Source organism: Trichechus manatus, unplaced genomic scaffold (genome assembly GCF_000243295.1).
Source record: "Trichechus manatus latirostris isolate Lorelei unplaced genomic scaffold, TriManLat1.0 scaffold00008, whole genome shotgun sequence".
Taxonomy (NCBI): Eukaryota; Metazoa; Chordata; class Mammalia; order Sirenia; family Trichechidae; genus Trichechus; species Trichechus manatus.
In genome coordinates this window covers 31,150,820-31,161,392 of record NW_004443944.1, presented here as the reverse complement: position 1 = coordinate 31,161,392, position 10,573 = coordinate 31,150,820, and the positions used below count along the sequence as shown (strand labels likewise).

The window sequence follows — 10,573 nt, the reverse complement described above, 5'->3', positions numbered from 1 at the left end:
GTGTTCTATATGTCATGTGAGCTGGGTTGTTAACCTCAACTTTTTGTCATTAGGTGCCATGGAGTTGATTTTCAACTCATAGCGATTCCACATAACAGTAGAACTGCCCCTATGGTTTTCTAGGCTGTAATCTTTATGGGAGCAGATCACCTAGTCTTACTCCTGCAGAGCTGCTGGGTGGGTTTGAACTGCCAACCTTTTGGTTAGCAGCCAAGTGCTTGAATGTTGAGCACCACCGGGGCTCCTCAGACTTCAGCCTACTGCCAGCCAAAGGTATGACCTTAGATACTAATCTCCAGGGTCCTATTCAGTTCTAGAGTCAGTGACTACCATCTTATTTGAAATGAAAAAAACTCTTCTTGACTATCAAATTGCGTCTTAATTTTTGACAGTTTATATAGAGCTGAGAAAAATACAAGTTTTGACATCTTAAAAGCCAGTGTTAAATCTTAAAAGGATATTTGTCAGCACTGCTTCTAAGTGGAGGTATGAGGAGGTGTCTTACCTACAGCAGTTGCTCCCACCTGGCAACATCCTCTCTTATTAGGGATTAGAATTTCCTTAGGATTGGAAGTGATGCCTGAATGAGTCCGAAGTAGGACTTTAACTTTTATCCACAATTATCTTTGTGGAGAGGTTTATCTAGGAGATTTTTCTTCTTAATACTCTCCCTCCCAGGTCTTTTTTTTTTTTAACATGAGCTATTAATGGTCATATTTTCAGTCTTTTTGAATGGGAATTTTCTCAACTTTTCCTTAACTAAAAAAGGAGACTACATCTTAATATTTTCCCCTTTATCTTCTGTTTCTTCCTAGGGAGGGAAAAAATATTTTTACTGTGATAGAATTTAGCATGTTGATAAAGTTATTAATCAGTGAAGATAGCTTATAGTGAAAAATATACACTTCGATTAGTAAATGTGTTGTCATTGGAAAAATGCAGGACCTGCTTTAAGTAGAAATGGTTTAACATTGGATTGGAAAATGAAAGTACTGAACCAAAAAAAGTGAGAAACAGGTCAGATTTAGGGCCATCAGGCTGGATTTTTTTCTTAAATCCTCTAGTATCTGATTTAAAAGACGTTCTGCCCCTTGACATTTTATTTAACCACTTGTTATGTTCTACAGTATGACAAAATCCCATGTCTCCGTTATTAATGAAATAGGAACTAAAGTTTCTTCCTGTGTGTTGTAGTGGTGTTCTCTTTGTGGTCTAAGTCCCAGAAGAGTGTCTTGTTTGGTGATCAGTTAACATTTTGGTAACATCTCGTTCATCATTAAATGTGATTTAGCTGGGTATCTCTTTAAATTTGGAGTCTTGTATGGCTTGTTGAAGTCTCCCCAAGAGATTTCACCTTTCACCAACTCATCCTGCCATATTTTGCCATGGAGCGAAGATTGAACGATGCTGAATCTGTTCTGAAGTCTGGATTTATAAAACACCATCTTATACACAGTGCTCTTACAGCCTTCCTCATCTCGGAGAATTGGAGCTCACACAGAGGAAGTATTGGAGAGCTGCTGTGCCTTGCACTGTCTCAACTGTGAGAACCAGTTGGCCTTTTGGTTTGGTGACCCCTGCTTTTATCATAAGGCTCTTGACATTTTCTAGGTTTTTCATGGGTGGTAGGCTGTCTGTGCCTGTACTTGTCCTATGGATCATTTGTTCTCATACTTGTCTTGGCTATTTGTGCTGTAGCTCCCGTCACTGCTGTAAATTCAACTTCATCAATAAAAAGAATGTTTTAAATTTGATGAAAATGCCTGTGATTATGGTTTGTGGGGTGGATTCTGATGTTCCATTTGTGTTCTGCATATGGAATTCTGTCTCATTTCCCTAGTTCTGAATGTGGCCAGTTGATTCTGCATTCAGGCAGAAACCCTCAGAGTTCCACATCTACCTCACAGACAAGCTGCCTTGTACTTGGGACAGCTGCCAAGATGCCTCAGTCGAGATTGGTGTCGAAAACCAATAAACCTCTGAAAAATGTAACCAGCAAGATTAGCTGGGAAGATCAACTTGAGTCAGAGTGAGTGAGGGTTTGGGGCTAATGTCTTCTGAAAGATTGGACTCCTCAGCCTTAAGATTGTTTAGCCCTCAACTCCCCACAACCCATATCAAAACCCCAGTGTATATCCTTCCGTATTTTTCACTGTACTTATAATTTTGTATATACTGACAGTACCTTCCTTAGATCCAGGCAAGAAGGACCTTGACTTGTGGGCCCTGAGCTTTCGAGGGTCCCATTTTGTCCCTCCTCTAGCTGTGTCCCTCTCCAAGGGATGAGGAGCCCAAGGGTCTAAGGAGACATGGCCACACAGCCAACTGCCTTCCTCCCCCTGTGCTCTGAGTACTCAGGACCCTCATATTCCTTGCCAAAATCACCTTGAACCTAGTTCCAGGGTCTTTGTGGTCATGTTCCCCATTCCATTCTATCATTTTTGAGGGCAGTCCTGCCTAGACCTGAGGTGGCCAAGGAGCAGTGGACGTGAGGGATGGAGGTGCAGCTTGGATGTGTTTGCTGGGACATTAATACACAGGACAGAGAGGGGATCAGGGGGTAGGTAGAAGCTAGAGGCTGCTGCTTCCCACATTGCCAAATTCTGGCACTGAATTCTTTACCTCTGCCAACATATACATGAATTATATTACAAATATACTTCAGCTGTTTTTCACCAGATCTCTTTTTAAAAATTGTTGAAAATATATACATTAAAACATATACCAATTCAATAGATTTTACATGTATAATATAGTGACATTGATTACATTCTTCAAATTGTACAACCATTATCACCCTTCATTTCAGTTTGGTTTGGTGAGCCCCGCTTTATTGATATAAACTTGCTTGCCATCTAACCTTTCGAGTTACTGTTATCAGTCAATCACCGGTGATCTCTTAATTGCCATATTCAGTGGTCTTTTCTTTTCCCTTATCTTGGTTCATCCTGAAACATCCTATCCCCCTACCTGTCTGACCCATCCTGTCTCTTGTGTGTTTCTCCCCCCCTTTGTATCCCCTCAGTATAGCCACTCCTTAAGTTTCTGTCCCTACATTTCCAGGTATATTCTTTATTTCTAATTGGATAGCCCAGTGTCACATACATTACAACACTTCCCACCTTATTCCTGTTTCTGGTACAAGTCCTGGCATTTCCCTCAGTTACCCTGGCTCTTGGCTTCCAAATCTCCTTACCTTTGGCTCTTCTCTCTCCTTTGATTCTTACATCTGAGCTGTTGCCAAGACACTGTTAGGTTGCCTTGGCCAGTCTTCACTCTTGCTCTTCTGTCTTTTATGCAGATGAATTTTTGTAATTACCTTTCATCTTGCTCAGACTCCCTGGCCAGATATTTAAGATTCTACATTCTGTTTCGAGTTTTTCTTTTCAAAGTTTTCTGCAACTATTCCCCCCACCTTTGGTCAAGCCAAGCTGGTTCATTTGGTCAGTCCCCTGAGCATGTCTTGGACTTTACTATTTCTCTGCTGTTCCCCTGCCATCCTAGAGTGCTGTTACAACTCTTGCCTGGTAGGACTTGCTGTTGAGGTGGATTAGTGCTCCAGTAATCCTGACAATGTACTGTGTTCCATCTCATGGTGGTGCTACTGACCCAGTAGAAACATGCTCTTTCTAGTCTCAGAGCAGAGCCCAGTGGAACATCCCTCTCCCACACGCTCTCACCTGATCCTGACACTACTGGGAGAATTGTCTCAGCTCTCTGGAAGAAATCCTGTCTCCAAAGGCATTGGAGGACAGGGAGGGGTGCCCCCACCTCTGGTGCATGTCTTTGACCCTTTGGCATGTGCTTGCCCTGGCCCTCGTTTTCCTCATCAGGGAATTGTATTGCATGGCCTCCTAAGCCCCTTCTAATTCAGTAAAAGTGTGACTCCCTTTAGGAAGCCTCTGGCATTGAGCCAAGAAAAAAGTAACTTGAGAAGTCCCAGGGCTTCAGTAGGACAACAACTTTCCATCAGGGGAAGGGTTAGGTGTAAACTTGGGAAAAGCTCCTTGCTGGAGAAGCCTCTATGGGACAAGGGATGCTCATTAAATGCATGCTCAGAGTGCCTGTGGGCAAGGGGCTGCAACCCCTTCCTTGACCCTGACTTCTTTTCCACCTATCTATGAGTTGGCTAGGTCAGCCTCCTATATGGTTCTTACAACAATTAGAGTTAAAATGACTGCGATTCCTTCTTCTAGGTCAACACTAGTGTCTTTTGAGAACTTGTTAAAAGAGAGCTCTCAGCCTCAAAAGGTAAGAAAACCATCACAGTATAGGGAAGTGGCTTGTTCATGGAAAGGAGGGAGAAGGAAAAGCCAAAGATATTGCTGAGATTTCTAATTTGGGGGCCTGGGTAGATGGTGAAGCATTAACTAGATCATCTGTTGGGCTCCATGAAGGCACAGACTCTCTACTTTGTTGACTGTTGTATCTGTAGTGCCTGGCATTCAAGTAAATGTGGGTAGACAGTGAATGAATGAAGGTTCACAGCAGGATGAGCCTGTGTGCTCTTTGGGTGGGGTCAGGGTGAGGAGAGTGAACTATTCCCAAAGTCAGGAGAAGCAATCTAGATTTTTCTTGATGCTCTTAGATCTCAAAGTGGTTATGGGCTATATGTTTGCATCAGTTAATAACACCATAAGACTACATACCCTGTCCTTCTCTAAAGAGCCTGTCTTTAAATAAGAAGTGTTTAAAATTGTTCAGCTCAGGAAATTAACTCTCTCAGTCCCTAGTTCTTGTCATCTTTGCTCTAGTCATACACCCAAGATGGATCCCAGAAGAGCAAGAACGTCCTTAGCTCCCCGACACCATCCACCACCCCTGCCCAGATAACCGACTTCCAACATGGGTTTGAGCTCTTTGCTGAGTTACAGCTGTCTGAGATGGAGAAAATATTTGAGGACGCTGATGCAACTGGAGGTAAAGGTATGCTGTAGAGTGAGTCTCTGTGCCTTCTGCACAGGGAAGAAACGCATATGGGGTGTGTGCAGAATTCAGACTTGACAAGCAAAGTGTCTCCTTTAAATTTTTTTTTTTTTTAAATCATTATATAACTATTGTAACTATATTGGAGGCCATTTGAGATCTAGAAAAATAAAACACCCAAATGTAACCACTGTTAGTATTTTGGAAAGTTTTCTTCCAAAAAAATTCCTACGTATGGTTTATTACCTGTTGCTGTGTGACAATATTTCCACAAACTTAGTGGCTTAAAACAACACGTTTATCATCTCACAGTTTCCAGGGTTCAGGAGTCCAGGCATGGCTCTATCTGGGCCTCTCACAGGATCTCATAAGGCTGCAATCAAGGTGTCAGCCATGGCTGTGGTATCCTCTGAGATTGTCCAGGCTCACTTAGGTTGTTGGCAGAATTCCTCCTTCACAGGATTCACTTGCTCCTGTAGTGCTAACCCCTCCTCCATTCCTAGCCATTCTCCCAGCTTCTTCTCATACACTAGCTACTCTCACTGACTCACCCACACATCCTAATTTGTTTCCAGCCCTCCAGAAAGTTCTCTCCTGCCTGTTCCAAGTCAAAAACTCCCTTCCCAGTGTTTTGAGAGCTGTTGATAAGTCATTCGGCTTGAGATGAATGAACTCTTCCTTGAAGAGTTGATGAGCAGGGGAATTAGCTAGCCTCCACAAAGTACATTTCCTTTCCAAAATACCTTTGTGTCTATTTTCTTGTTATTCCAAAAAAACATTTTAGCAAAATATTTATAAGAAGTATATTAGTACAGCAGTGAACAATATATACAGTTTCTTAAACACCTGTGAGAAGACTCTGTTTGTACACTGCATTCAAGAAGAGTTTGTTCATTAATCACTGCACCAAGGCAGTTTTGCTCCCAGTGTTCTCCCGAGGGGAAGCCCAGTGCTAGTGGACTGTCATCTGACTCCTTTGCTAAGGCATTTGGCCAGGGCCGTATTACCCAATAAGCAAGGTACGCACGGGCTTACTTGTGCTTTCTTACTAATCTGTAGTGCACCATTTCACCTCTTTTTCACCACATCTTTCAAATAGTGTGCCATATGTGAAGTGGTGCACTACAGATTAGTAAGTAAACACAAATAAGCCCATGTGTACCTTGCTATTGGTTAGTCCACCCCTGCTTCTGGCCCGTCTTATAACACAGAAGGACCATAAAGTGCCACTCAAAACTCACAAGCCCTTTGGCTATAGCTTCAGATGGATCTTTTCTCAAGCAAGGCATGCTTTGTTCAGGCTTTGATTTGTTCCTTAAACTAGCAATACATAATAATAATGACTCCTGCAGCTCTGTGCTGAGTGTTTTCCGCTGAGCGTAGAGCAGGGTTAAGAGCATGAACTCTGGAGTCGGATTGCTTGGGTCAGCATGCGGTGCCACCACTTACTAGCTGTGTGACCTTGGGCAAGTGGCCGCTTCTTTCTGTGCTGCAATTTCCTGCTGAGTCCCTTGCTCATTAGGCCTTAATATGTGCAAAGCACAGAGAACAGTGCCTGGTAGGCAGTGTTGTCCCCATCACATCCTAGTGCCCATAGAAGCACTCATGGGACACAACATTTGTTGAGTGCTGGAGACCCAGCAATGGATGAAACACAGTCGTTCATACTGTACTCCTAGAGCTCACAGTCTAAGGTGGGAGGCAGCAGACAGGCAGCTAAATCAGGTGTGTCAGATAATGAGGAATGTCAGGAAGAACAGTGAAGACGGATAGTGGGCAGGGTGGCTTCTTTAGGCAGTTCCTGGGAAGGCTTCCCTGTGGAGGGAGGGACAGGGACCAGATGGAGCAAAAGCAGGAGAACACTTGGTGGTTTGAGAAACGTTGAGGAGACCTTGGTGATTGGAGCAGAGAATGAAGGGACGGTAGTGGGAGGTGAAATCTGAGAGGAGCCAGATAACGCTTGGTCTTCAGGGCCACTGTGAAGGTTCCAAACTGTTTGTAGGGGTTTTTAGGAGCACTGAAAAAAAAAAAAATGGTACTTATGAAAACAAATATAGGTGGGGATTATTGATCCGTTTGTAGGCAGATTCCCTTACAGCCACGACACCCAGCATGGGGGAGAATATTTCATCCTTGCTGTCTCCTCCTCTCTCCTTGCCGTCTTTCCCTCCAGCCAAAGTTTGCATTTTGATAATTGCCTTTAAAAGATGCCCTTAGCCTCTCCTTCTGTATGTTTGAAATTATTGTTTCTTTGCTGCCATTATTTACTTTTGCTTTTCTTCTTTTCTTTGGAGATCTTTCATCAGTTGCTTTCTTTGTTTCAATGCCTGGTCTGTCTTATTTGTTCAGAAATGGGATCTGAACTCTTGTTGGTAGCCCCCTCTGCCCATCCACCACTGCTGCAGGGGCCCAGCATAGTGCCCCCATGTGATAGGTATTCAGCCAGAACTTGTGGGATGATTGAACGTTGAACCGACAAGATGCAGAAGACAATCTAGTAATGATGGTAGCTTCAGAAATTGGGCCTAGGTTAGGGTGAGTGGTGGATGTCGGAGACAGGAGGGAGGGTAGACAGGGCCAACCGAGTGACTGCATCTGAGGGGTTGGTGAGAAGGTACTTTCTGAGGCTGCCTCGTCTCTGGATGGAGCCCATCTCCTATGTCTCCCCTGTAGTGATCCCAGCTCACGGTTGTGGGGGAGGCTGCAAAGAGACTGCCTCTAGCTGAGGACACCAGGTAAACATGATCCTCTGCGTGCCCTCCTCAGCATCCAGGCACCCAAGAACACCGTGGCCAGTGATGGGGGCGAGTGGCTCATAAGCACGTGGACAGTGTTCTCTCTCCTCTCTTTCAAAGCCCTGAACATGAAGGCTTTCCTTAAGGCCATGAAGACGGTTCTGAGCAATGTGTCAGATGAGGTGCTAGAGGCGATTTTTTTGAAGGTGGACTCGGACTGTAGTGGCTTCGTCACCTGGGTGAGGAGAGTGCCCCTGCTGCCTCCGGCAGCTGGAGGGAGGCTGGTGGGGTGCAGTCCTTGGCAGATTGGTTGAGCAAACAGAGGGTTGAAGATGGGGGACCGTTACCACATCAGAGAGCCTCCCTGTGGATTCTGGCACAAGCCATGGCACTTGTTGGGTGGAGGGAACCCTTGGTGTCCTTGGGTTCCCCCTGAGGTACTGGACTCATCACAGCTCACTTCTCTCCTGGGATGCAGGGAAGTGTATGACAAGTGCCAGTGAGCCCTGTGTAGGACCTACTGAGTGTGCAGCAGGGAGCAGCAAGGGCCCTCCTCACCTGCCACGCGACTCTCTCCTGCACACCAGTCTCCTGTCTACTTGTGGGGCTTGAGTTGGTGCCTCGACAGAAATATCAGTGACCATCTCATGGCCCCTTGAGATCATTCAGAAATAGGCAAACCTGTGACTGTTAAGGAGTCCCTGGATGGTGCAAACGGTTAATGTGCTTGGCTGCTAACCAAAAGGCTGGAGGTTTGAGTCCATCCAGAGATGATTCAGGAGAAAGGTCTGGCGATCTACTTCTGAAAAATCAGCTGTTGAAAACCCTATGGAGCACAGTTCTACTCTGACACGTGGGGTCGCCATGAGATGGAATCAAATCAATGGCAACTGGTTTTTTGGGTTAGGTGACTGTTAAAGCCAAAAACGTTGGCACAGTAATTAGTTATTATAATGACTAATAAATAGTTAATAGTTATTACAGCATAGTAATAATAATGCTTTTGTTTGTTTCTGATCCTAAGTGTTCTAAAAGGAGCAGATAGCATTTAAACATACAGGAAAGTACAAAAAATGGTCTGGCATATCGATGTAGTAATGACGGCAACAATAACTAGCATTTATGCCAGGCATTGTGCTACGCACTTCAAATATGGTTTTACTTAAACCTCACGGGTATCCTATGGTGTAGGTGCTATTACTTACTGCCATTTGATAGATTGAGAAACTGAGGCATAGAGAAGTTAAAGAAACTTGCCCCAGGAACAAATCAAGAGCCCATGCATTTACTGCTGTAGTGTATGCCATCCGTTTTCTTTGTTTTAACTTCTTTTTAAATTCTGTAACAAGTATGCTTCCAGCATTCTCTGCTATCTACACCATGGTTCTTTTTAATCAAATGCCCTGTTTCTTGTTATAGCTTCCTATGGTAGTATGTTTTGGCCTCGACTATATTTTCATGAGACTAGTTAGTGGAGTCTAGAGTTGCCCAGTGACCCGGGTTATGGGTCCTCCCCTGCTGTTAACTTGATCTGTGAGCTTGGGCAACTCATATATACTTATTGGGCCTCAGTCTTATTATCTATAAAGTGGGGTGAATAAAGAGATTCAAATAAGATGCTGGATGTGGAAGGGATCTGAAGATGTCTCTGGTATTACAGAAACAGGGTAAGGAGAGAGATGCTGCTATGCTATTTTCACAAGTGCTCGTAAATGGGCCCTTCACGTGGTAAGGTTCAGGAAGAGGTCTGTCACATGGAGGCTTCTTTGGCCAGTGCTTAGGAAACAGCTCCCAGAGTCCCTTGGAAAGAGCTGGAGAGAGATGGGGGAGGACACCAGAAACCAGGCTTGGGTTCCCAAAGCCTCATGCTGAAGCCATTTTGCCAGCATCCTTCCCCCCTCACCTTTTCTTCTGAGGCAGCAGAAGTATGTGGATTACTTGGTGCACGAGTTCCGGGGAAAGGAGGCGATGAGGAGGAGCCAGTACCGCCTGCGCTTCCACCTTCCTATGCGGATCATCCCCCAGTAAGGAGCCTCTTCCCTGGACCTGAAGGGGGTGTGTCTGAACAACTGCTGGTGTCAGCCCTGCAGTGCTTGCTGCCTTCCTAAAATCCACGAGCCACTCTTCGTTGGTGTCTCCCAGCCTCTGGCACTGGGCCTGATGCTTGATATACCTTAGCTCCTTTCATCCTCACAACCCTGCACGTGTTCATGAGGATTAAGGTAGATGATTTGTCCCCCTTTTACAGATGAGGAAACTGAAGCTCAGAGGGGTCAAATTACTTTCCCAGGCCACCCAGCTGGAAAGTGGTGGCATTGGTCTGTTTGACCATCCCAACCCCTGTTCCCCCAGTGTACTACATTGCTCTCCTGCCTCGTCTGGCAACCTGTCTGTTAACCACTGTGTGATGGTGGGTTTGGCAGTTTCAGGGGCACAGATGGTTGTGTACCTCTGGGATGGGGCTTTCCTGTGAGGTGGCAGGGAGTAAGCCATTGTAGGAAATTGTGCCTTGAGCCTATCCAGGCCTTGAGGCCTTAGCATTGCTACCCCTCCTACAGACACTCCGTGTCTCTGTCTCTGCCCTGACTTCTGCCTACCTGCTTGCTCTTTCGAGCGGCTCCTACTGCCCACTGTGCCCACTGGGCCTTGGCCTCTTTCTCTGTGTGTTCCCCCCTCCAAACTCCCAGGGAAAGAGGAGCACTCCAGTGGGTCTGAGCTGCTGTCCCAGAGCAGACCCCCTGCAGTCAGAGCTCGTCTTTCTTGGAGCCCACCTTTAGTGGAGCACCAACTCCTGCCAGGTACAGGTGGCCGGGGCCAGGGAGCTGGGTCCTGTGGTACAATGTTTGGTGGTCTACATTTGTGGCATTGGTTAGGAGGAGGCTGTGGGTGTATCTGTTCTCAGAGGACCACAC

General features: G+C 45.4%; 1 protein-coding gene across 1 annotated transcript in view; it reads left to right on the top strand.

Moving 5' to 3' along the window:
* EFCAB8 (EF-hand calcium binding domain 8) overlaps nt 1-10,573 on the top strand; it is an 85,771-nt gene continuing 75,198 nt past the window's right edge. The window contains exons 1-4 of the mRNA XM_023742353.1: nt 1-4,251; nt 4,755-4,920; nt 7,782-7,900; nt 9,582-9,685. Of these exons, the coding sequence (XP_023598121.1) occupies nt 4,048-4,251; nt 4,755-4,920; nt 7,782-7,900; nt 9,582-9,685 (593 nt within the window). The 5' untranslated portion in view covers nt 1-4,047. The remainder of the gene's footprint in view (nt 4,252-4,754; nt 4,921-7,781; nt 7,901-9,581; nt 9,686-10,573) is intronic.